This window comes from Gorilla gorilla, chromosome 2 (genome assembly GCF_029281585.2).
Source record: "Gorilla gorilla gorilla isolate KB3781 chromosome 2, NHGRI_mGorGor1-v2.1_pri, whole genome shotgun sequence".
NCBI lineage: Eukaryota > Metazoa > Chordata > Mammalia > Primates > Hominidae > Gorilla > Gorilla gorilla.
This window is the reverse complement of record NC_086017.1, coordinates 197,810,608-197,838,208: the sequence shown is the minus strand read 5'-3', so window position 1 is coordinate 197,838,208 and position 27,601 is coordinate 197,810,608. Positions and strand designations below refer to the sequence as shown.

The 27,601-nt window shown below is 42.7% G+C and overlaps 1 protein-coding gene across 2 annotated transcripts; it reads right to left on the bottom strand.

The window, feature by feature from the left end:
• On the bottom strand, positions 1-27,570 carry KNG1 (kininogen 1). 2 transcript variants are annotated; one of them, XM_063704447.1, is made up of 11 exons: positions 27,105-27,569; positions 23,732-23,842; positions 21,452-21,536; positions 18,713-18,885; positions 16,611-16,718; positions 12,336-12,420; positions 11,292-11,464; positions 4,744-4,851; positions 4,536-4,622; positions 2,358-2,435; positions 1-250 (listed from the first exon to the last, which is right to left on the bottom strand). In XM_063704447.1, exons 1-11 carry the CDS (start codon positions 27,297-27,299, stop codon positions 170-172), a joined length of 1,284 nt encoding a protein of 427 aa, XP_063560517.1. In that variant the 5' UTR covers positions 27,300-27,569; the 3' UTR covers positions 1-169. The 2 variants fall into 2 exon arrangements, with proteins under 2 accessions (XP_063560517.1, XP_030864921.1); XM_031009061.3 differs by lacking the exon at positions 1-250 and having other exon boundaries at positions 868-2,435; positions 27,105-27,570.
• Positions 27,571-27,601: the final 31 nt, after the last annotated feature.

Sequence of the window (27,601 nt, the reverse complement as noted above, 5' to 3'; positions counted from 1 at the left end):
TTAGAGTAAGAACATCAAGACTGATCTTTATTTCACCCAGAGGCAGAGTGATAAAATGGCATTCTTCTCTATTTAAATTCTATCCCATCTTTCTTCTTGTCCTTCCTCTCAAGGTTGCTGGCAGAGGTGGTTGGGGCTATGTGCCTGGAGTGAAGATTCTGCCCATTGGTCAAGAGACCTCCCTCTCAGATGCTGGCTCTGCCCCTGCCTTTGGGGGTCGACCCTTGTACTCGCAGGACCTTAGGTGACTCTGTAAGTATAGTAAAACGCAGTTAATATGATGTTATCATTCAATCTTTTTTAAAAAGTGGAGCAACCAGTTGACAAGGTAAGACTTTTTCCTGACATCTGTGGTTGTTTATTTAAAAGAACAGACAATATTTAAAATGAGAGACAAACTCAGAGGTTCAAATGCATCCAATAACTTGAAGCAGCAGTGACATGTACATCCAAAGATGATTGTAGCTATTTAAAGCCATATCTTGTTTTTCTAGGCAAAAGTACAACATTGGTTATAAAGCATATACCTTCTTTGCACTATAGGGCAATGAAAGACAATCCTATTATTCTGCTTCTCAAAAATCAATGGTCTTCAAAGTCATAGCAAAAAGACTATAAAGTGAGACTAGACGATAATTTCCTCATAAGATTTCGGAACAAACTTTGCATCACATTCCATAATATTCCCTTGTCAATTATTTAAAAAGTTTTATTAGCAAGCCTGCTTCTATATTGCTCCCTCTGCTTTTCATCCTTATCATTAAGCTCGGAGCTTCTGTAAACTAAGAATTACTCAATCTAGGCTCAGCAAAAATAAACAGAATACTTCTATATGAAAGCCTGTTGCAAAGAGTAGTTAATGAGTAAACAGAAATTTTTGACTTATGAGAAACACTCTCACTCAGAAAGGGCAGTGGGAGTACTTATTTGATATAACTAGCCCATTTTGGGAATAGAAAATCAATTAATTTATGTCCCCCCTTTCCTCCCTTTGGCCAACCTGTCTTTCTTTCTTGTTACTTTGAAATCTGGAAGTTTTTCTTATATTTCTTTTTTTTTTCCTTTTTTTCTGAGACAGAATCTTGCTCTGTTGCCCAGGCTGGAGCGCAGTGGCACGATCTCGGCTCACTGCAACCTCCGCCTCCCGGGTTCAAGCAATTTTCCAGCCTCAGCCTCCTTATTATTTCTATTCCATTAATAAGTTCAACATTTAATCTCTTGACTTCCGTTATTTTCACACACATTCAAATACCAAGTGCCACAGTTTATTAAGAATGTCAAGAATCTTTGTATGCAAATTCATGACATATGTTGTAAGGTACATATTTGTTATCAGAGAAGCCGATTGCAGCAGGCCATAAGGCACATTAGTTTGTCTGTTTACTGTGCTAGTTTAGAAAACTTGGGAAGAAGATTCAGAAAAGAGTTAGAATTGTGGCACACAATTTTATGCAGTCCATGGAGACTGATGGTGTCTCCACTGGGAGTCTCACCACTTCTCTTTAGATTGTTCCAAAGCTGCACGGTTTTTGGTGCATTATATCAGGATATTTTCATCTGGACAATGGAGAGAGGGATATTGATACTTTAATAAAGTATGAAAGAAATACCCATAGCCACATAAATTAAGAAAAGGCATCAGCGAGATCGAAATAATAAGATTCTTTCATTTGTGTGGTTGGATTAATTTCACTAACTGACTTCCAGGGGCGTCCAGGACATTTTGGGGAGGTTGTGTCTGGAAAATCTGATATCGGGTTAAATGAAAGGCCATTTGGGTCTATCTGGATATCAGGGATCCAATCGTCATCACTCTGTGTGGGAGCTGGTGGTATAGGAGGCATCATAGTTGCAATGAGATCAGAGTCCTGAAAGTCAGAAAAGGTAACTGTTACACCTGGCTTGGCTAGGGAAGGGATGGGTGTTGGCCCTTCTGTCTTCTCTTGTGTCTGTGCAGAAGGTGTAGTACTATCTTCAGAAGAGCTTGCCAAATGCTCTGTTTTCCAACCATTGTGCTTTCCATTCTTTTTGCCTTTATTTTTATGTTTTCCGTGGCCATGACCATGCTTATGCTTATGTCCATGGTCAAGGACATGGCCCCCTTGGTGTTCAAGATCATCATCAAGTTTGAACTTATGTCCATGACCAAGACCATGTTGTTGTTGGTGTCCATGGCCAAGGCCATGTCCTCTTTGGTGCCCATGCCCTTGGTCACGTTCATGTTTATGGCCATGGCCAAGATTATGTTTTCTTTGTTTTTCATGGCCCCAGTCATGTCTACGAGTATGCCCTTGTTCTTTTCCTGAATCCCGCTCTTCATCTTGTGCAGGTGCCATGGAAGTGTGGGGTGGACTTACAGTTGTTTCTTCTTTTATTTCCCCTATTTGTGATGATCGGAAAGGTGAAAAACCTGGAGGCCTTTTCATCAGTGAGATCTAAACAGAAAATATTAAGATGAATGTATTACTGCAAAAATCATGCTATCGATGAGGGAAAAAAACACTGAGATCCGGCAATGCTATCTTAGTTTACAATGGGGGAGGTGTTTGCCAGATTTTAAATACTATATTAACATTCCAGAAAGGATGAATAATTTTTTTGTCTTTTGATTGATCTTAAAATTTGTGGACATTAATTATTGTTCTTAATAATACCATAAAATAGCCAGGCATGGTGGCTCACACCTGTAATCTCAGCACTTTGGGAGACCAAGGCGAGCAGATCACTTGAGGTCAGGAGTTTGAGACCATCCTGGCCAACATGCTGAAACCCCATCTCTACTAAAAATACAAAAATTAGCTGGGCATGGTGGCACATGCCTGTAATCCCAGCTACTCAGGAGGCTGAGGCAGGAGAATTGCTTGAACCCAGACATGGAGGTTGCGGTGAGCTGAGATGGCACCACTGCACTCCAGCCTAGGCGGCAGTGACTCTGTCAAAAAAACCAAAAAACAAAAAACAAAACAAAAAAAACCAGCCAAACAACAACAACAAAAAAACTGTAAAATAAGCTGGAGTGTTTTTGCTTCATCTGGGTGGTTGAACTAGCTAATCTCTAGGGTAGCTTCTGAGCCTATGTTTTTACTGAGCACAGTATTTAATTATTGATACTATTGTTATTACCACCATCACTGCTTTTATCCTAAAAGGCCCTAAGTGGCTTTATGAACTGAATATATAGGGAGCATGTATCCATGATCACTTTGTTGTGCTGAAGCACATTAGGACATATTCGCAAGCTTGAAATGCAACCTGAGGACAATGTTTGTGTTACACCATCTACATACCTACACACGACAAAAGACCAAATCAGAAAAGAGGGAAAAGAGGCAACTTGCTTCAAATATGTTGATTTGTGGATTAATTCTACCTACACTTTTGCTACCTGTGAGAATGTGTTAATTGGAAGCAGTGTCTGGTGATGCAAAGAACATGGTCATTGGAGTCAGGCCAGACCCTACTGGTAATCAGCATCGTGATGGAAAGGGTAGACTCTGAATTGACCAAGATTTGAATCCAAGTGCCATCAGCTTCACTTTTCCCTTCTGTAAAATAGAAATAATAACAGCACCTGCCTCACAGAGTTATAAGGAGGACTCGAAAATGTGGGTGAAACCTTCAGTATAGTGCCTGGGACAGAGGAAGCATTTGATAATGTCATTATTCACTCAGGACCTCAGAGTCTTTCTAATTTTTAGTGTCACATCCTTGACAATAGGGAAAGTGTTACTACCTCCCAGAGTTCTTTTAAGACTTAAAAAAGAAAGATGACATCAACGAATGCTTTTCAAACTTGATTCATGCATATGAATCCCCTGGGGATCTGGTTAAAATTCGGTAGCTGTGAAGTGGGGTTTGCGAGTCTGAATTTTTCTTTTCTTTTCTTTTCTTTTTTTTTTTTGAGACAAAGTTTCGCTCTTTGTTGCCCAGGCTGGAGTGCAGTGGCAGGATCTTGGCTCACTGCAACCTCCACCTCCTGGGTTCAAGGGATTCTCCTGCCTCAGCCCCCTGAGTAGCTGGGATTACAGGCACCACCACACCCAGCTAATTGTTGTATTTTTAGTAGAGACAGGGTTTCACCATGTTGGCCAGGCTAGTCTCAAACTCCTGACCTCAGGTGATCTGCCTGCTTCAGCCTCCCAAAGTGCTGGGATAACAGGCGTGAGCCACTGCACCCAGCCATGCATTTTTCACATGGTCCTTGCATGTCAGCAGAATGCAGTGGAGTGCTGTAACTGGCCTCAGGTACACCTGGCATAGCCAATGTTGCTCCCCCACAGCAGGACTGCAGTGCACTAGGAGAGAGTCTATAGAAGCTTCACTAGACACTGACAATGTGTGAGAAGTGATCAGGAGGATTGTTACTCTCCTTTCTAGCCATTAAACAGAGATCAGCACAGAAGTGTGAGAGTTACTCCCCATTTAAAAAAGATAGCTCCCCAATTCATTTCAGTAATGGTTCATTTTCAGCCCCCAAATATGGATTTTCAGAATGAGCAGAACTGACCCCACGCTGACTGTAATTAGAATCATACCATTCCCAGTGGTTGACAGTTGACAGTAGGGTAAATTTTTTTCTCCCAGGGTACCACATAAACTTCAGCGTTGCAATCTAGGCTTTGCTATCCATGAAAACAGAAGTCGAAAGAGAGACAGTGTTATTCACGAGACATTTAAACAAATGATTCTAAAGACATCAAATAGGCTTCCAGTGAAAAAGTAGACAGGTGCACGACTACTCACGCCAAGTTTTTTGGTCTCACAGCTTTCGGTCAACTCTTCATTACTTTCCTTGGAACATGTGGTTTCCCTGGCCACGAAGTCAATAAAATATTTCTTGCCAGCCACCACCTGAAAAATTAATTAGTACAAAGTAAACGCTTAAAAATATTTGCATAATAAATCATTTATCTTTAAGAAATGTTAAGGGAGAATCTTGAAATTTTTTTTTTTTAATTGACCAACTTAGAGAGTTACATACAAAAAAGTACACGTTTGGCATTAAAGCTTGGCATGCATATTTAAAATATTTGGCTATCGGTTCGTCCCATTTCCTTTTCTAAGTGGGGGAAGAAATAAGCAAGCTATAATTTTCTTTATTTTTTTTTTTTGAGATGGAGTTTCGCTCTTGTTGCCCAGGCTGGAGTGCAGTGGCACGATCTCGGCTCACCGCAACCTCTGCCTCCTGGATTCAAGCAATTCTCCTGCCTCAGCCTCCTGAGTGGCTGGGATTACAGTTGCCCACCTCCACACCTGGCTAATTTTATATTTTTAGTAGAGATGGGGTTTCTCCATGTTGGTCAGGCTGGTCTCAAACTCCCGACCTCAGGTGATCCACCTACCTCGGCCTCCCAAAGTGCTGGGATTACAGGCATAAGCCACCATGCCTGGCCTATAATTTTTATTTATTTATGTATTTATTTGAGTTTTATTGTCCAACAGCTGTTAAATTCATTAGTAATTCAAGGGCTTAAGTTGTAATATCTAATAATCTAACAGGAATAGGAAGAAAAACTTAAAATGTTTTTAAATATGCCTTATTGTCCTGCCAAATCTTGAATTGGTGAAATACTGAGTTAGTACTACTATAGAAATTATGTGGATTAAATTTTGTAATTAGAAAAATTATTTGGGGTTTTTATTGTTCTTTTACCATTTTTAATATTAAGAAATTATTTTAGGCTGGGCGTGGTGGTTCATGCCTGCAATTCCAGCACTTTGGGAGGCTGAGGCGGGTGGATCACTTAAGGCCAGCTGTTCAAGACCAGTCTGACCAACGTGGTGAAACCCCACCTCTACTAAAAATATAAAAATTAGATGGGCTTTGTGATGCACACCTGTAATTTGACAGCTATTTGACAGGCTGAGGCAGGAGAGTTACCTGAACCCAGGAGGCGGAGGTTGCAGTGAGCTGAGGTCATGCCACTGCACTCCAGCCTGGGTGACAGAGTGAGACTCCGTCTCAAAAAGAAAACAAAATTATTTTAATCTCTAGCAACAGTTTTAATCACTACTCAACACTATCTTCCATTAAATATTTTGTGGCCCAATTTCTCAACCAAATTATTTAGTATTAAATCATAGTATTTAAATGTGTTCGCCGGGAATAGTGGCTCCTGCCTGTAATTCCAGCACTTTGGGGGCCTGAGGCGGGCAGATCACCTGAGGTCAGGGGTTCGAGACCATCCTGGCTAACTAACATATAATGAATCCCTGTCTCTATTAAAAATACTAAAAATTAGCCGGACATGGTTGCAGGCATCTCTAATCCCGGCTACTTGGGAGGCTGAGGCAGGAGAATCGCTTGAACCTGGGTGGCAGAGGTTACAGTGAGCCAAGATCACGCCACTACACTCCAGCCTGGGTGACAGAGTGAGACTCTGTTTCGGGAAACAAAACAAAACAAAAACAAACAAACAAAAAAACAACTAAACTAAAACAAATAAATAAATATTCACCAAAACCCAGGATGAGGAAGGCCTTTCTTAGGTGAAAAGCAGAGGAAAGAAATCTGAAGGAAGGGGAAAATATTAAAACTTGACTAGAGAAAAATGAAAACTGCTTCTGAAAAATCACAATAAGCAAAGTAGAAAGGCAAGCTGGGAAAACTATGATATAGAATCAATATCTGTATGAATATAAAGCCCAACACTAAAAAATGGACAAAAGCCATGAGCAGGTATTTCAGAGAAGTTAAAACGGTCATTAAGCCTAAAAAAAGGTTTAACTTCATTAATAAACAAAAACATGCACATTAAAAAAGCAGTGAGATATCATTGTTAGCCTTCCATGCAGGCAAAGATGAAAACAAAAATTGATGATACATGGCATTGGCCAGGCATAGGAATCAAGCAGCCTCAGTCACTGCTGGTAGGAAGAGAATTCAAATTAAGATCCTCAACTGGTGTCTTTTTTCTTTTATTTTTTGAGACGGAGTCTCACTCTGTCACCCAGGCTGGAGTGCAGTGACACACACTGCAACCTCCGCCTCCTAAGTTCAAGTGATTCTCCTGCCTCAGCGCCCCCAGGTAGCTGAGATTACAGGCAAGTGTCACCACGCCCGGCTAATTTTTGTGTTTTTTGTAGAGATGAGGTTTCACCATGTTGGCCAGGCTGGTCCCAAACTCCTGACCTCAGGTGATCCGCCCGCCTCGGCCCCCCAAAGTGCTGGGATTACAGGCATGAGCTACCACACCTGGCCTCAACTGGTGTCTTATACCCAGGTGATGTGAATGTAAATTGGCATCATTGCAAATATTTGGTGATTCTGGCAATTTGCATCAAGTCTTATATATCTACATATTATTTGACATTCCTAGGACTTTGTCAAAGGAAAAATTTCTGCATGTGCACACACAGATCTTGGAAGTTTATTCATCTCAGCAGAGGCAGACAGGAGCATCAACAGCCTTGGGGACAGCAGCAGTGGTGGCAGGGCAAAATAAAACTTATATGAAACTGCCATCACTAATGTGTGAAAATGGAAGATTCAGGAAGTGTTTCATATCTGAAATATGAACCCAACGTGGAATCAACATGCATCCAAACAGGACTAAATGTGCAAACCCAAGGCAAGATTAAAACTATAAATATTTAGCAATTTGGCAAATTGGTCATTTTGGAGACTAGCTTTTAGCAAATTCATCATATGTTTAATTGATTTCCAGTAAATTGGCAGCTTCCATCAAGGCTGCCTTGGGTGACTATGTCCAAGCCACCAAATTGCTCTCTTTAAATGCAAAAATCAGTAAAGATTCATCCCTCTAAAGTAAGTTTGAAATTCATGCAATATTCAGATTGACTTGGCAACTACCTGATGGGTTACCTCTTTGTGTCCCCCTGACATCCTTAATGTAGACACATATGCGTACTAGAATGTTGATTCATTAATCCACAGAGAAAACTGTAACTACTAAGAAGACTAGATATTCATGCTTGAGAATGAGTGGTTCTGTTTTTGATGGCAAACCTCTGACATACAATACATGGTGGCCTATTCCTACAACATTCAGAATAAAGAATAAGGGAGCTGGGTGCATTGGTGTGCGCCTGTAATCCCAGCTACTTGGGAGGTTGAGATGGGCACATTGCTTGCTCCCAGGAGTTCGAGTCCAGCCTGGGCATCACAGTGAGACCCCCATCTCTCTCTCTCTCTCTCTTTCTGTTTGCTCTGTTGCCCAAAGGGTCTTGTTCTATCACCCAGGCTGGAGTGCAGTGGCACGATCACAGCTCACTGCAGTCTCGACCTCCCAGTCTCAAGCAATCCTCCCACTTCAGCTTCCCAAAGTAGTTGGGACTACAAGCACATACCACCATACCCAGCTAATTTTTTAATTCTTTTTTTTTTTTTAAATTATTTTTTGAGATGGAGTTTCACTCTTGTCACCCAGGCTGGAGTGCAATGGCATGATCTTTGCTCACTGCAACCACCGCCTCCCGAGTTTAAGTGATTCTCCTGCCTCAGCCTCCCGAGTAGCTGGGATTATAGGCACCCACCACCACACCCAGCTGATTTTTGTGTTTTTAGTAGAGATGGTTTTTCACCATGTTGGTCAGGCTGGTCTCGAACTCCTGACCTCAGGTGATCCACCTGCCTCGGCCTCCCAAAGTGCTGGGATTACAGGCATGAGCCACCACGCCTGGCCTTTAATTCTTTTTTTGTAGAGACAGGGTCTTGCTATGTTGCTCCAGCTGGTCTCGCTCCTGGGCTCAAGTGATCCTCCTGTCTCTGCCTCCCAAAGTACTGGGATCACAGGCATGAGCTACCATGTCTGGCCCCCATCTCTCTTAAAAAACAACAACGAAAAAAGAATAAAAGAATTTCACAAGAAAGCAAAAATATAAAGTGAGAAGTTAAAGCTGAAAAAAGCATGAATAGCATAGATTGGCGTCCCTTTCAAGTAAACCTAACGTGGTCATATGGCAATGAAATCAGAGAGAGAGGGTGGTCGTGTCTGGGATAGAGACAAGTGCTCAAGTAGCAGAGAGATCAAAGTATCAGTTTTGATTTACTTTAATCTAGTTTGTTTACTTTTTTTCAGTTACAAAAGTAACACAGAAAATTAGAAAGATTAAAGTAGTGTTATTCCATCACCTAAAAATCACCACTATGACTATGAGGCATTTGTTTTTTTGTTTGTTTCCAGGTGGAGTCTGACTCTGTCGCCCAGGCTGAAGTGCAGTGGCACAATCTCGGCTCACTGCAACCTCCGCCTCCCAGGTCCAAGCCATTCTTGTGCCTTAGCCTCCTGAGTAGCTGGAATTGCAGGTGCACACCACCACACCCTGCTCATTTTGGAATTTTTATTAGGTTGGTGCAAAAGTAATTGTGATTTTGCCATTACTTTGGCAAAAACCACAACTACTTTTGCACCAACCTAATACTATAGATGGGGTTTCACCATGTTGCCCAGGCTGGTCTCAAACTCCTGACCTCAAGCAATCCACCCACTTCGGCCTCCCAAAGTGCTGGGATTACAGGCGTGAGCCACTTTTTTTTTTCCACATTATTTTCTGTACTTTAAAATAACACAACTGATAACATCATGTATATTCAATTTTATGCCTCCTTTTTTTCACTGAATATTATAACACAAGACATTCCCCATATCAAGAGCTCCGCACAAAGATGCTTTTAAGTTGCTGCTTAACACTCTATTCTGAGGATATGCCAGACATGATCTAATCATTCTCATATTAATCATTTTGACAGTTTACTATTTTTGCTGTTAAACTTAAAACTGCAGTGAATATCACTGTATATAAAGACTCCTACTTTAGATTCCTAGAAATTCAATTCTGAGCCAAAAGTATGAACTTTTTAGTGAGAATTTTTTCACCAGATTATGAGGATTATGTTGGCTTGCTGTAACAATTTGGCTCTATTTTGATTATTTTTATTTAGCTTGTATTCAGGGAAGCCAATTTTTAGTCTCTAAAATAGGGGTCTGTCCATAATGACATCAGTCAGAGACTATTGGAGTTGCTAGACATGTAGGCTCTTCTCTTTTTTTGAGACGGAGTTTTGCTCTTGTTGCCCAGGCTGGAGTGCAATGACACGGTCTCGGCTCATTGCAACCTCCGCCACCCGGGTTCAAGTGATTCTCCTGCCTCAGCCTCCCGAGTAGCTGGGATTACAGGCATGTACCACCACAGCCGGCTAGTTTTGTATTTTTAGTAGAGACGAGGTTTCTCTATGTTGGTCAGGCTGGTCTCGAACTCCTGACCTCAGGTGATCTGCCTGCCTCAGCCTCCCAAAGTGCTGGGATTATAGGCATGAGGCACTCTGCCTGGCAAAATGTAGGCTCTTCTAATATAGTCACTCATTTTACAAATGGGGCCACAAAGGCTTAGAACGTTTGAATGACCACCCAGAGTGATCTGGGATGTGAGCGGCAGATGCTATGGTGGAACTGAGTCTCCTGACTCCCAGAAGACACTCCTGTCAATCTTCTATTGATAGGGCATGAAAGGAGAGATGAATCCCCAGAGGGTACATTTGCAGGAGAGCGGGATCCCAGACAGAGAGAACAGTGGGTGAAAGACATGGAGGCAAGAAAGCGTGGAGCCTTGGCAATGATGGATTGACTGATATGGCTGAGCCCAAGACATTATGTGATGTCATAATGAGAGATGAGTCCAGAAAGACATAGCGTAAGTCTTGCTGGCCCTAGCCCTGAATTTTATTAATTATATCGTGGTTGCTATTGTATTTATTTATTTATTTAGACAGAGTCTCACTCTGTTGCCAGGCTGGAGTGCAGTGGCGCGATCTCGGCTCACTGCAACCTCTGCCTCCCAGGTTCAAGCGATTCTCCTGCCTCAGCCTCTGGAGTAGCTGGGACTACAGGTGTGCACCACCGTGCCCGGCTAATTTTTGTATTTTTAGTAGAGACAGGGTTTCACCATGTTGGCCAGGATGGTCTTGATCTCTTGACCTTGTGATCCACCCGCCTTGGCCTCCCAAAGTGCTGGTATTGCAGGTGTGAGCCACCGCGCCCAGCTGCTACTGTATTTATATAGAATTTTAGAGTTTGAAAAAGTGATTTGACATATATTAACTTATTTGATCCTCACCTCAGTCCTTTACATATAGAAAACAGAGAGAATGTTGTAAAATACTTGTCCAGGATGAAGCATACAGGGAGATTGGCACTTAATTTACCAAATCTAATGCACCAAATCACATTATCAAATGTATGGTTTCCCAATCCAGAGCCCAGATCAGTGGCAAAATTAGCAATTTGCACATAGACTATAGTGTTACTGCTTTTGTAGAATAGTTTACACACCTGTACTCTTGCTTTTTTCACATTGTCAATCTTGAAATAGAAAGTTGCGTTATTCTCTGCATTAAGCTTTGTGATGGTGTGAGTCAGTGTCTCCTCCAGCTCCGGGCTGTTGGTGGGTATATCTCTGGGGCAGCCCACGCAAATCTTGGTAGGTGGTTGTACAAAATCCTTCCCTGAAAGGATCAGGTTTTAAGTCAGCATGTACACTAAGTAGCAGCCTGGCCTAGCATCCCTGCTGCACAAGAACCAGCATCCACATGTATAAGGGGCTACATGGGAGCCCAGGCCCAGTAGTGAGTGGGTGAAGGTTGTCTGTCTGACTTTCACTTCCTGCCTCTCTTCTTTTCCCCTCCTCAGAGCACAGTGTACTTAGGGAAACATTTTCAATAGGAAGGTGCGAGTAACTCCAACAAAATGCTACACTTTTCCTGAATTTTTGCATTTTTGATGGAAACTGTAAAAAGCAATGCTTAATTTAAAGGAGTGACTCTCATGAGAAAAGTTTAAGTGCTGTGGTTCTGATGAACAGGCAGCTTCAGACTACTCGTGGAACGCGTACAAATGTTTTCCAAGTATGAGAAAAGCACACCCTTGTTATAAGAAACACTGACCTGACCACAAACTCACACTATCTCCATTTCTTCCCATTATAACATGCAGGAAAAAACCACCTTAATTGAAAGGGTTTTGTTCTGAGTGCTTAGAAATAAAATACAGGTCTCTTCAACTTACAACATCTGACTTAAGGACAACTTACAGAGAAGAGAGACCAGATGGCATTGTACCCAAAGGCCAACTTTGCTCAGGGGTCATACATTTCCCTTCTGTCTTCATAAACCATTCTGACAACAACAGTCTGAGCTGCAGCACAACTGGGCAGGGAAGCGGTACAGTGTTCTCATCAAGGGGTGCATCTGTGTCTGCAGGTTACACAGACTTTGGAGTATATCACGGGAACCAAAACCCAACTTATAGGAAAAGACCCAGCCAGTTGTCTGGGACCACTATTCCTCTATTGCGGTGCCAACATGTGTTATTCCTTACCTGGATAAATGTCACAGTTCTGTGAGAAGGAAGCAATTCGTAGCTGAATATCGATGTATGCATTATCTGTACATTCACCGGTATCCTGGTTTTTAAAAAGCATGTAAGTGCTCAGTTAAAAACATTTTTTAGAGTCTTAAAAGTAAACAACTAGTAAAATTGAAAAATAGGACGTGTACTTTGCAAATCATTGCATAGAAAAAACGAAAGAAGCAAAGCATAGTCTTACTGCAAAAGAGATACTAAGGTAATAGTATCAATAGCATCAACAAATACATGCATATAGATAAGCACATGGAAAGCAGGAAGATCTAGTACAGAAATAACAGCCATGTAAGTAAAAAGGTAAATTTCTAAAAAAAATAAGGTAAGACTTTCAGACTGTTAAAACACCAAATCAATGTATTACAGTTTCAAGAATCATCTTATAATAAAAACAATGTATAAAGCTTAAAAATAAAAGATGAACAAAGCTACGTGAGACAAATATAAACGTAGCAGGAACTACAGTATTAGTAATATCGGACAAAGTAAAATTCACGATAACAAAACACTCATTCCTAAAGGTAGTAAAAATGATCATTTTATTTTTCAAAAGCATAGACCAGAAGGCATGGAATCAAAATACCTAAAGTAGAAAAAATTACACGTGAATAGAAATGGATAGAAATAATATGGTGGGAAAATTTAGTATGCAATTACAAATCTAAGACAGGGCCAGTGAATAAAAAATAAATAAGAACATAGAAGATTTGAATAACATATTAAAGATTTATTTAAATGGTATTTTCATATGCTACATATGATTTTAAATGATACTTTCATAAGTATCATACAAATTTGTATGTATTTGTGTGTGTGTATATATGTGTATATATATATGTGTGTATATATGTGTATATATATATGTGTGTATATATATGTGTATATATATATATATATATTTTTTTGTGTGTGTGTGTGTGTGTGTGATGGAGTCTCTCTTTGTCACCAAGGCTGGAGTGCAGTGGCGCAATCTCAGCTCACTGCAACCTCTGCCTCCTGGATATAAGTGATTCTCCTGCCTCAGCCTCCCAAGTGTCTGGGATTACAGGCGTGTGCCACTACACCCAGCTAATTTTTTTGTATTTTTAGTAGAGATGAGGTTTTGCCATGTTGGCCAGGCTGGTCTCGAACTCCTGATCTCAAGTGATCCACCCACCAAAATGCTGGGATTACAGGCATGAGCTACCGTGCCCGGCCAGTATCATACAAATATTTTTAATTGTTTTTACACCAGGTCACAAAAAGATCCAATAAATTTTACAAAGCAGAAACAATACAGGGTATGTTCTTTCACCTCAGCACCAAAAAGAAAAAATAATCTCTAAAAATTCATAACATGTTTAAACAAACAAAAACAATATACTTGGAAATATAAACATGCTTGCCAATAAAGTTAGGGTCTTTCTTGGATAAGGAAAAAAAAAACCAAAATAACAAAAATGAGAATTCCATATAATGTTATTAGAACAGCATTCTAAGTTAATTTTTGACTCGACATGATTTCATAATTTAAAAACAGAGGGAGAAAAACAAATAGAAAAAACAAATAGAAAGACCTATGCCTAGGTCTCCAGAAGTGAGGGGAAAAAAGAATAATAAACAAACATAGCCAGGTGCTGTGTGATGTCACTTTGGGAGGCCGAGGCAGGCGGATCACCTGAGGTTGGGAGTTCGAGACCAACCTGACCAACATGGAGAAACCTCATCTCTACTAAAAATACAAAACTAGCCGGGCGTGGTGGCACATGCCTGTAATCCCAGCTACTCGGGAAGCTGAGGCAGGAGAATCACTTGAACCCAGGAGGCGGAGGTTGCAGTGAGCCAAGATCGCGCTATTGCGCTCCAGCCTGGGCAACAAGAGCAAAACTCCGTCTCAAAAAAAAAAAAAAAAAAGAAAAGCCTACATTACATTTCTAGCAACTCCAATAGTCTCTGACTGAATTTGCCTATTCTAGATGTTTTATATAAGTGGAATCATACAATATTTTTTGTGTGTGTCTGGCTTATTTCACTTAACATAATATTTTCAAGCTTCATCCACATTGTAGCATGTATCAGAATTTCATTCTTTTTAAAGGGTGAACAGTGTTTCATTGTGTATGTATAATAGCACATTTTGTTTATCCATTCACCTATTGACAGACACTTGGGTTGTTTCGACTTTCTGGCTATTATGAATTTTGCTGCTACAGAAATTCATGTATAAACATGTGTTTGAATATGCATTTCCAGTTCTTTTGGGCATATACCTAAGAGTGCAACTTCTGGGTCACATAGTAATTCTATAGTTAAGTTTTTCAGAAATTGCCAAATTATTTTCTATAATGGCTGCAGCATCTTACAGTCCTACCAGCAATGTACAAAAGTTCTAATTTCTCCATGCCCTTTCTAATACTTGTTATTTTATGAACAAAAAGAGGTTCTTTATATATTCTGCATGTTAAACTCTTATCAGATACATGATTTGCAAATATTTTCTCTCATTCTGTGGGTTGTATTTTTATTCTCTTGATAGTGTCCTTTTTACTTTTTTCTCCAATTATGAAATAAATGCATGTTCAATTAGAAAACTCGGGAAATATCAAAAACTTCCAAAAAATATAAAGAATCAGAAAAAGCGGCCGGATGCAGTGGCTTACACCTGTAATACCAGCACTTTGGAAGGCCAAGGTGGGTGGATCACCTGAGATCAAGAATTCGAAAACAGCCTGGCCAACATGGCAAAACCCCCATCTGTACCAAAAATACAAAAATTAGCCTGGCGTTGCAGTGGGCGCCTGTAATCCCAGCTACTCAGGGAGGCTGAGGCATGAGAATTGCTTAAAACCGGGAGGCAGAGGTTGCAGTGAGCCGAGATCGCGCCACTGCACTCCAGCCAAGGTGACAGAGCAAGACCTCTTCTCAAAAAAGAAAAAGCACCCACAATTCCAACTGAAAGTTAACTACATTCTATATTTTGTCATAATTTGTTTTCCATCACTTTTTTGTATTTACATTTATTTTACATATTTAAATAAATCCGTATGTATGGTTTTGTATCCCACTTTTTTTGTTTTTTACTTAACATTGTAACCATTTTACTATGTCACTAAAAACTAAAAATTTTTGATAGCTGTATCATATTCTACTGTATGGATATACTGTAATTTACTTAACCATTCTCTAATGTTGCATAAACTATTTGTTTACAATATTTTTCTATTAAAAAACAACTGACATTAACATCTTATGGTCTGGATTTCCCATATAAATGAATTAGAAGCAGAATTACTAGATCAAAGGACTTGCAGCATTTCCTTGGCTAAAGCACAGTCTTCTGCTCAAATGCAAACATCCCTGGGCACATATCATGTCTTAGCCATCTTAACATTCGCTAGCTACTACTACCTTGAGATACACCATTTTAATATAATTTTGGTTCAGATAACAAGATACGATGCTAAGAAGGACCACTAAGGGCTAGAGACTCAGGGTCTGTTTATTAAAGATAAAGGTAGGGAAGGGAAGATGAGAAAACAAACAGAGAAAAGTTTAACATGAAGAATAACCCTGGGTAGAGCAAGGGAACACCATATGGGCATTGAGCACCTGGGGAAGAAAAGGAAATAGGAAAGTGTGGAGACACAACAAAGATACACTTGACAGTTCAAGCATTTTATCTATTCGTAGTCCCTGGTTATACTCTGTAAATACTCATTGCTGGCCAGGCACGGTGGCTCATGCCTGTAATACCAGCACTTTAGGAGGCCAAGGCGGGCAGATCACCTGAGGTCAGGAGTTCGAGACCACTCTGGCCAACACGGTAAAACCCTGTCTCTACTATAAATACAAAAATTAGCCACACGTGGTGGTTGGCGCCTGTAGTCCTAGCTACTTGGGAGGCTGAGGCAGGAGAATAGCTTGAACCTGCGAGGTGGAGGCTGCAGTGAGATGAGATCACACCACTGTGCTCCAGCCTGGGGAACAGATTGAGATCCTGTCTCAAAAAATAAATAAAATAAAATAAAGTTATAAAAAAAATACTTATTGCTAGCTGTGCGGATTCTTTGGCCAGTTAGGTAAGGCAGCTTGACCAGTGACGTGAGCTTTAGTCTTCCCAAGTAAATGTGAATATGAATTGCTGAATGTCATCTAAACTTTTTGTGACGGTCTTCCCACCCAGCTTGATAGTTACCATCAAAATGTAAACAAGATGCTAAGAACTTTATCATTAAATTTTTGCCTACTTACGCCATTCCAAAGGGACTTGCAGTCTGGAGTTAAGAACAGAAAATTCTCTTTGGAACAATTCGTTTGCACAATTGAGTAGGTAATTCGAAAGTTCAATCCAGCCACCACCTGAAACAATTTCAGACTGAATATTTAAAGGGCAGTTTAAGCATTATTCGCTGTGGGATATGAATGTTATGAGGAGTTTAGAAAACAGTGCGGCAATATAATAAGTGCCCAAGAAATATAAATTATTATTATTACTAGGCAAAAAAATGCTGAATAAACATTGAGCACCTTAAGATTCTCATATCTCTCTCTCTCACACACACACACACACACCGCTAGCCATCTGAAAATGACAAGCAATATATATATTTTTCTATTTTTCAGCCAGTTTTGGAACATGGATTTCCTTAAGTGAATCCTAACAATATTTCCTCTGCCAGGCTGCAGAGAGAAATGTTTACTGAATTTCATAAAATAATAATGCCCTTCTAGACAGATAAAGAAAACTTTAGAGGGGAGTGGTCTTTACTGTTGGGTCCTCAGGCTCCCAGGTTACCAAGTAGTAAGATTTCTTCTACTTTATTCTGGGCCTCTCCCACCCTGATAGCTCTATATGGACATAATTGAGTAAAGCATGCTCGCATGAAAGCAAGTTGTAAGGTTTATTAAATGCAGAGAATGTTACTAACCAAAGGGAATCACTCATAATAAGAGGCTGAAATACAAGAGACCCAGTCAACTATCAGAAAAGTCTGGGAGAGGCGGGCGTGGTGGCTCATGCCTGTAATCCCAGCACTTTGGGAGGCCGAGACGGGAGGACCACCTGAGGTCAGGAATTCAAGACCAGCCTGGCCGACATGGGGAAACCTTGTCTCTACCAAAAATACAAAAATTAGCCGGGCATGGTGGTGGGTGCCTGTAATCCCAGTTACTTGGGATACTGAGGCAGGAGATCTCTTAAACTTGGGAGGTGGAAGTTGCAGTGAACCAAGATGGCACCACTGCACTCCAGCCTCCAGCCTGGGCAACCGAACAAGACTCTTTCTCAAAAAAAAAAAAAAAAAAAAAAAAAAGAAGAAAAGTCTGGGTATACTGAATCATTAAGAAGATTTGTAGCTGAGTGCAGTGGCTCAGGCCTGTAATCCCAGCACTTTGCGAGGCCGAGGTGGGAGGATGACTTGAGGTTGGGAGTTTGAGACCACCAGCTTGGCCACCATGGTGAAACCTCGTCTCTACTAAAAATACAAAAATTAGCAAGACGTGGTGATGAGCGCCTGTAATCCCAGTTCCTTAGGAGGCTGAGGCAGGAGAATTGCTTGAACCTGGGAGGCAGAGGTTGCAGTGAGCCAAGATCGCGCCACTGCTCCAGCCTAGGCAACAGAGCGAGACTGTCAAAAAAAAAAAAAAAATTTACGGATATATACTTTTTTTTTTTTCTGATGATATGGGAACTGTAACTTAGTGGGTACCCAGAAAGCCATGCCGACCATTTTAGACACAATTTAATATTTTGGAGCTGTGTTTAACTCATGATGGCTAGGTGATAATATAGTTTTCTTAAAATCCTAAGGCCAGGAGATTGAGACCATCCTGGCTAACATGGTGAAACCCCGCCTCTACTAAAAATAATAATAATAATAAAAATTAGCCAGTGTGGTGGTGGGCGCCTGTAGTCCCAACTACTCAGGAGGCTGAGGCAGGAGAATGGCGTGAACCCAGGAGGCGGAGCTTGCAGTGAGCCGAGATCGCGCCACTGCACTCCAGCCTGGGCAACAGAGAGAGACTCTGTCTCAAAAAAAAAAAAAAAAAAAAAAAAAAAAAAAAAAAAAAATCCTAAGGCCGGTATGACTTTTCCTTTTCACTGTCTCTAGGAAGAGCCTGTAATGACGATTATCCATTTGTTAAAATCAAACGTCAAAGGAAGGGGGTCTGATTCGACATCTTTTCTCACTTTACATATTGCACTATCCGACTCACTTTGACTAAGGAGAAAGCTCTTCGCTTCCTGTGCTAGTCACATGAAAACACCACCAGCCATGCAATCATACATTTTAAATGTAAAGATCTAACAAATTTTAGTAATACTGTGCTACTTAGAGAATTAAAGAACAAACCTGTCTTTGGGCCCGTTTTACTTCATTAAGCGTGAAGAGGGAGGAATGTTGAGTGTTGTTGTTAAAGTACTGAATGCCGTGTCTCAGAACGGGCTCCAGGTCTGGGCTCTGCGTTGATATAGGATGCACACAGCCGAGGCAGTCGTACTGGGCTGTCACCACAGGGCCCTCGGCTTAACAAAGAGCAGACAAAAACACAGCATTAATGATCGCAATCAGCATTCGCATACACTGCCCTAAACAAAGAAAAGGCTGGGCATGGTGGCTCATGCCTGTAAACCCAGCACTTTGGGAGGCTGAGGCAGGCAGATCGCCTGAGGTCAGGAGTTTGAGACCAGCCTGGCCAACATGGTGAAACCCCATCTCTCCTAAAAATACAAAATTACAAAATTTAAAATATAAAAATTAGCTGGGTGTGGTAGTCCCAGCTACTGGGGAGGCTGAGGCTGAGGCAGGAGAATCACTTGAACTCAGGAGACGGAGGTTGCAGTGAGCCGAGATCATGCCACTGCACTCCAGCCTGGGCGACAGAGCAAGACTGTGTCTCAAAAGAAAAAAAAAAAGAAAGAAAAAAATATTTGCAAACCATGCATCCCACAAGGGACTAACATCCAGCATATACAAGGAATTCAATCAACTCACCAATTAAAAAAACAAGTAATCCCATTAAAAAGTGGGCAAAGGATCTCAGTAGGCATTTCTCAAAAGAAGACATACAAATGGCCAACAGGTATGTGAAAAAATGCCCAATATCACTAAGCATTAGGGAAATGCAAATCAAAACCATTACGAGATGAGATATCATCTTACCCCAGTTAGAATGGCTATTATTAAAAAGAGTTTGTATTAAATTACCAAGTAATGTTCATAACAGATAGCCCTAACCTACTGGTCAATAGAGGCAAAGTCCATAAAAAGGGAACGTAGCTGCAGAGTGAGTGGCACACCTGGAGGGACCCCCTGGGAGCCTGGACTTCTTCACCACGGAGCTCTCGCTGCCTGCCGTGTAAGCGGCAAACACAGCCAGGAGGATATGGAGAAAAGAGAACTCTTATGCACTGTTGGTAAGAATGTAAATTAGTGCAACCACTATGGAAAATAGTGTGGAGATTTCTCAAAAAATGAAAACACCAAATACCATATATCCAGTAGTCCAGCTACTGGGCATCTACCCAGAGGAAAGTAAATCAGTCTATCAAAGGGGTACTTCCACTCCCAGGTTTGTCGCAGCAGTATTCACAATAGCAAAGATATGAAATCAACTTAAATGTCCATCAAAAGGTGAATGAATAAAGAAAATGTGGGGGACCAGGCACAGTGGCTCACACCTGTAATCCCAGCACTTTGGGAGGCCGAGGCGGGTGGATCACCTGAGGTCAGGAGTTCGAGACCAGCCTGGCCAACATGGTGAAACCCCATCTCTACTAAAAACACAAAAATTATCCGGGTGTGGTGGCGATGCCCATAATCCCAGCTATTCAGGAGGCTGAGGCTGGAGAATTGCTTGAACCCGGGAGGTTGCAGTGAGCCTAGATCGTGCCACCGCACCCCAGCTTGGGCGACAGTGCGAGACTCTGTCTCAAAATGAAAAAAAAAAAAAAAAAATCCGAAATTGTGGTATGTACTCACAATGAAATAGTATTTGGCCATAAACAAAGAATTGAAATCATATCGTTTAAAGCCACACGGACAGAACTAGAGGTCGTCAAGTGAAACAACTCAAGCACAGAAAGACAAACTTCACATTGTTCTCACTCGTATGTGGAAGCTAAAACCATCACATGGAGATAGAGAAGAGAAGAGAATGACAGATACCAGAGGCTGAGCGGGGTAAGGGGGTAGAAGGGGGAAATGAAGAGGCTGGTGAATAGGTACTGAATTATAGTCAGAGAGAAGAAATACGTTCTAATGTTACATAGCAGACTAGGGTGTCTATAGTTAGCAACAATATATTGTATATTTCAAAGTAGCTAGAAGAGAGGACTTGAAATATTACCAATTCATAGAAATGATAACTATTCCACGTGATGGATACCCCAAATACCCTGACTTAATCATTACATGTTCAATGCATGTAAAAAACACTCACATGTACCTCATAAATATGTAAAATATTATGTATCAGTAAAAGAAAAAAAAGAAAAAGAAGATAATACATGCAAGGTGCTTTGAGTCATGGCTGGGACATAAGGACTCAATATATCTTAGCTATTACTTTTACCCTGATTGTTGCTAATATGTTATTATGATTAATATGTTAGTATGTTATTATGATTGTACCTCCAGGCATATCATCTCATTTCAGCCTCACAACAGTCCTGTGAAGTGGGAAGTACTCTTACCTCCCTTTTCTAGACAAGGAAAAGGAGAGGCAAGAAGGCAAGGAGCTCTGAAAGATTCCAGGCCAGGTCTGCCCTCAAAGCCTATGCGCTCCTCAATCTGGGATGCTGCCTGCAATGGAGGGCAGGTCTTATGTCTTCTGGTCCTTCTACTGAGCCCTTGCACACACTGGGTACAATGCAGCACACAGAAAAATTTGGGATAGTCCTAAGGGGATGATGGTCACGAGCCTGGCTCAACCTCCGGGCTCTGCCGCTCCACCCAATGCTCCCTAACTCTGCAAATGGCTTTACTACTGCCACCCTCTGGGAGCAAGCAGAGCCTGGTCAAGATTGTGTTCCTGGCTCACAGAAATGGTTAATTTCCCACCAGGGCAGTGCCAGAGGATAAACCAGCCACCTGGAGTAATCTGGCAGGTCTGGGTAGCCACGGAGAATTTCGTACTGCTCCTCTTCCCCACGGTTGCCGTGCATTCTCCAGTGGCCTAAAAAGAAAAGAAAGAGATCATTTATCTTAATCTTTCAGATGGGAAAGTCTACCTAATACTGTTGCTAAATGTGGCTTTCCTTAAAAAGCAAAACAAAACAAAACTTGTGAAGATTTTACCAAAAGAGTTTTGAGACATGAGAATAAATTTTTTTAGTAGCCTAATGATTATACAAGCCACTGATATTCATGAGATGCTGGAGGAAAGACAGTGTAAATGGTGAGGTTTTAAAGCTTGAGTCTTTGTTTTGAGCCCTGGAGGTATTTCTTTTTTCTTTTGTTTCCTATTTTTTTTTTTTTTTTTTTTTTGAGACAGAGTGTTGCTTTTGTTACCCAGGCTGGAGTGCAACAGTGTGATCTCTCGGTTCACTGCAACCTCTGCCTCCCAGATTCAAGTGGTTCTGCTGCCTCAGCCACCCAAGTAGCTGGGATTACATGCACGTGCCACCACACCCAGCTGATTTTGTATTTTTGGTAGAGACAGGGTTTCACTACGTTGGTCAGGCTGGTCTCAAACTCCTGACCTCAAATGATCCAATCACCTCAGCCTCTCAAAGTGTTACGATTACAGGTGTGAGCCACTGCACCTGGCTGAGCCCTGGAGCTATTTCTTTCTAACCAAGATGGACGCAGAGGTCTAGAACCAGCCTGCTAAACACTCCTTTTATCTACCACTCAACTTCAGTGAGTTAATACTGTTCACATAAACTTCAGTTTAACTTAATAGAAAGGGCAAGGACCTTGGCATCAAAATGTTGTTCAGTTCCAGCCTTGTCACTTGCTAGCTGTTAACTCTGTCATGTCCCCTTGACTCTTGTAGTCTCAGTTTACCCATCTTGTAGGAGATGGGACACATCTATCTCTTAGAGTTGTTGTGAACAGTATGTGTGCAAACACACACAAAATGCCTACTAGAGGCCCGCCACACAGCAGGCACTTAATAATAGGCAGCTGTTTAATTGTTATTGTTGAACAGTGTTTTTGTTTTGTTTTGTCTTTTCATTCTTCAGTCATATCCACTGGATTCTAAGTGACAGATACTGTTCCATCAGGATAAAACACACCTCCCTTTGTCCACACAGTCCCTAGAAGCAGGCAGTACAGAGCACAGCAGCTACTTATCCCCACCTTACAGATGAGATGATTGAGAAGGGAGAACCAGCACTGCAAATTCCTAGACTCCTGACTTGGAGTTCAGTACTCTTTGGTAATGGCAGATGACTGGCAGTCATCTTTTACGTTCTGACATAAAAGAAGGGAATCAATCCATGAAAAGAGAGGGTTGCTTCTGAGGCAGATACTGTCTGAAATCTTTCTTAATTAAAGCAAAACAACCGTGGCTGGGCGTGGTGGCTCACGCCTGTAATCCCAGCACTTTGGGAGGCTGAGGCGGGCGGATCACCAGGTCAGGAGATTGAGACCATCCAGGCTAACACGGTGAAACCCCGTCTCTACTAAAAACACAAAAAATTAGCCAGGCGTGGTGGCGGGTGCCTGTAGTCCCAGCTACTCAGGAGGCTGAAGCAGGACAATGGCGTGAACCTGGGAGGCAGAGCTTGCAGTGAGCCGAGATTGCGCCACTGCACTCCAGCCTGGGCGACAGAGCATCTGGCTCAAAAAAAAAAAAAAAAAAAAAAAGCAAAACAACCAGCTATGGTGTGCCAGGCCTATATGTTAGGCATTTGGTTAAGATAGCCATTGTTATCAAAGTTATTTGCATAATTCATCTAATTTCATCCTCCAACAACCTGATGAGGTCAATATTATCTCCCATATACAGCAGAAAGTGCCAGTTCTGAGAGGTCACAGCTCACCCGCTATCACACAGCTAATGGAAGGCAGAGTCAAGATTTGCACTTAACGTTGTGCAATGGAAGCACCCACGCCCTCCCCTCGCCAGCTCTTTGGCTTGGCCCAAATGGCAATTTGTTGTCTCTCTGGAGTCTGAGCCACATGTTCTGGCTGGACACTAGAGCCCCCTTCTCATGGAAAGGCTTTCTCCATGTTTAACTGCTGGCTTCTCCATGATTTTTCTGTCTATACAAGAACACAGATATAAAGCATCTGACTTTTCTACACATTGGAATGTTTATTTGCTTTTCTCATAAACAGGCTCACCAGTAGCCATCATTTCTGCATCAGTAAAAAAATCTGGCAGGGTCAACAGAGAAAACAGAAGGCCCAAGAACTTACCGCTTCTGCAGAATCCTTGTAGTCACAGTCCTGCCAGGTTTTGCCACTTTGAACAGGACAATCCCCCTCCTTGATTTCGTACTTGAAGGAATAAAACGTGTCAGAGCCAACCTGAAAAGCAGCCAAAGATACTTAGGGTTCATCCAACTGACCCAACAGCAAATAATTCTAGTGGGTTCTGGTAAAGTTAGGAATATTGATCTTTGACTTGAGAGCAAAGCATTCACTTAAAATATATTTATATTTCTATCATAAACATTTATGTGAAAGAATGTTTATAATATATTCACAATGTGCTTTTAAAGGTTACAAAGCAGTATGCATAGTATTAGCCCATTTTTGTCAAAACTGGTTTATATATAAATCTATGTCTTTTAAAAGTCTGGAAAGATACACAGCAAGCTGTTAAAATGTTTGTCTGTCAGTGGTGAGATTATAATTATCTTTCACATTCTCCTTCAAGCAAACATTAATTTTTTTTTTTTTTGAGACGGAGTCTCGCTCTGTCGCCCAGGCTGGAGTGCAGTGGCGTGATCTCGGCTCACTGCAAGCTCCGCCTCCCGGGTTCACGCCATTCTCCTGCCTCAGCCTCCAGAGTAGCTGGGACTACAGGCGCCCTCCACCACGCCTGGCTACTTTTTTGTATTTTTTAGTAGAGACTGGGTTTCACCATGGTCTCGATCTCCTGACTTCGTGATCCCCCCGCCTCGGCCTCCCAAAGTGCTGGGATTACAGGCATGAGCCACCGCGCCCGGCCCAAGCAAACATTTCTAAGTGGTCTTTTTCCCCTAATGAACGTATATGACTTTTACAAATTAGAAAAAGCAAACAAGAAAACCTTAAACAAATGTTAACAGTTATCTCTGTATGGTGGAATTAATTATGGGTGATTTTAGTACTTTTATTTGGTTTATTCTGTTTCCTACTTTTTCTTTTTTAAACAGCTTTATTGAGATATAATTTACATGCCATAAAATTTACCCACTAAAGGCATACAATTTAATGTTTTTTAGTATATTCACAACCATACCCACAATCTATTGGGTACCACACCGCCAATAAACTGTTGCTTGAGATCACCATGAAGCAGAATTTCTCACATGACTGTACTAGATTATGAAAGAAAATGGCTCGATTTTACTTTCAGAAAAAATAACATGTCCACTGTGTTTATTTTCCTTTATCCCCATGTTGTCACATGGCTAGTTTTTTTTTTTCTGCTAAAGTAACCAATTGCTTGACATTCCCAGAGATATAGTCTTTTATAGTGAAATTTGTTTAAACATACTCTTGAAAGATTGGTATTTCTTTGAACCATGCATCCTGCCAGGATTTGTCTCCTGCTGGAGTGCATCATTGCAATAATATCAAAAACTAACTAAAACGTTGCTGTTAAACCCGGTACATTCAGCCATACAGACTTCTGTCTAATTCCGTAGAATCACATTAACCTCATTCCTCACTCCTCTTAGACATGCCCCATGAAGTGCCCCCTCCCATTTAAGATTTGGAGTTCTATAGTTTTTAGCCTAGGGCCAGAGACCCAGTGAATTCTTTTGCTGCAGTCTAACTAAATTCCTAAATTCTCCCTCTCTACTTGGTCCTGTTGAGATTTCTCCATCTACTTTTGTTTCATTTCACCCTAGATTTTACTTCTCTGATCATCCAGGAAGCCAACCTGCCTGAGGACAAGTCATACTCTGTCCTCCCACCCCAGGCCAGAGAGTGGTATCTGTCTTTCCACAAGTTGTAAGCTTCTACCTTTGATGATCACATATTTGGTAGTGGGTGATGGTGGTGGGTGGTGGGTGGCGGTGGTGGTGGGTGGTGAGGGGTGGTAGTGGTGGTGGGTGGTGGTGGTGGGTGGTGGGTGGTGGGTGGTGGGTGATGGTGGTGAGTGGTGGTGGGTGGTAGGTGGTGGGTGATGGTGGTGAGTGGTGGTGGGTGGTGGGTGGTGGTGGTGGGTGATGATGGTCGGTGGTGGTAGGTGGTGGGTGGTGGGTGATGGTGGTGGGTGGTGGTGGGTGGTGGGTGGTGGTGGTGGGTAGTGGGTGGCGGTGGTGGGTGGTGGTGGGTGGTGGGTGGTGGTGGTGGTGGGTGATGGTGGTGGGTGATGGTGGTGAGTGGTGGTGGGTGGTGGGTGATGATGGTGGGTGGTGGTGGGTGATGGTGGTGGGTGGTGGTGGTGGTGGCGGTGGTGGGTGGTGGTGGTGGTGGTGGGTGGTGGTGGGTGGTGGTGGTGGTGGGTGATGGTGGTGGGTGATGGTGGTGAGTGGTGGTGGGTGGTGGGTGATGATGGTGGGTGGTGGTGGGTGATGGTGGTGGGTGGTGGTGGTGGTGGCGGTGGTGGGTGGTGGTGGTGGTGGTGGGTGATGGTGGTGGGTGATGGTGGTGGTGGTGGGTGATGGTGGTGGGTGATGGTGGTGGGTGATGGTGGTGGTGGTGGTGGTGGGTGGTGGTGGGTGGTGGGTGATGGTGGTGGGTGATGGTGGTGGGTGATGGTGGTGGGTGATGGTGGTGGTGGTGGTGGTGGGTGATGGTGGTGGGTGATGGTGGATGGTGGTGGGTGGTGGTGGGTGGTGGTGGTGGTGGGTGGTGGTGGGTGGTGGTGGTGGTGGTGGTGGGTGATGGTGGTGGGTGGTGGTGGTGGTGGGTGATGGTGGTGAGTGGTGGTGGTGGGTGATGATGGTGGGTGGTGGGTGATGATGGTGGGTGGTGGTGGGTGATGATGGTGGGTGGTGGTAGGTGGTGGGTGGTGGGTGATGGTGGTGGGTGGTGGTGGGTGGTGGGTGGTGGGTGGTGGTGGTGGTGGGTGGTGGGTGGTGGGTGGTGGTGGTGGTGGTGGTGGTGGTGGGTGATGGTGGTGGGTGGTGGTGGGTGGTGGTGGTGGGTGGTGGGTGGTGGTGGTGGGTGGTGGTGGTGGGTGGTGGTGGGTGGTGGGTGGTGGGTGGTGGTGGGTGGTGGGTGGTGGTGGTGGTGGTGGGTGGTGGTGGTGGTGGGTGGTGGGTGATGGTGGTGGGTGGTGGGTGATGGTGGTGGGTGGTGGTGGTGGGTGGTGGGTGGTGGGTGGTGGTGGGTGGTGGGTGGTGGGTGATGGTGGTGGTGGTGGGTGGTGGTGGTGGGTGGTGGTGGGTGGTGGTGGTGGTGGGTGGTGGTGGTGGTGGTGGGTGGTGGTGGTGGGTGGTGGGTGGTGGTTGGTGATGGTGGTGGGTGGTGGTGGGTGGTGGTGGTGGGTGATTGTGGTGGGTGGTGGTGGTGGTGGTGGGTGCTGGTGGTGGTATGTGTGTGTGTGTGTGTGTGTGTGTGTGAGGCCTGGGCTCCTAGTGATAGTACAAATCCCAAGTGACTTCAAGGTTAAACACAATTCACTCACCGTCTTAGTGGCTTCAGTTATGCGGTACAATACAAACTGGTTGTTACTTTGGTTTTGACTGTTATATTTCTTCAGAGCAGCATCCACAGCTTTAAATAAATCCTTGTCATTGCAGTCAATTTCCTCGGACTGTGATTCCTGGGTTAAACTTAGTAGCAGCCTGGAGCAGAGGAAAAGGATGGTAATTAGTTTCATGATCTAACAATCTCCCTCTAGGAGCTGAGGGATGGTTTCACCAAGAATCAAGAGCCAACTGGGATACTGAATTTGACAATCTGCAGCCTCTTGTTTCTTCTGTCCTCCTCTCTGCCTCAGAACTCAGGGCACTGGTTGGATTCCTGCTGCCAGACGCTAGTTGCCTTGTTTCCAAAGGTTAAATGGCTCTGCTGGGTTATCCAAACATATTTACAGCTAGAACATTGCAACACTGGGGTTGTTAACCTGCTCATTTGCATTTGAAAATCACGTGGCAGCACAGTGCATATTTCCAGGTGATT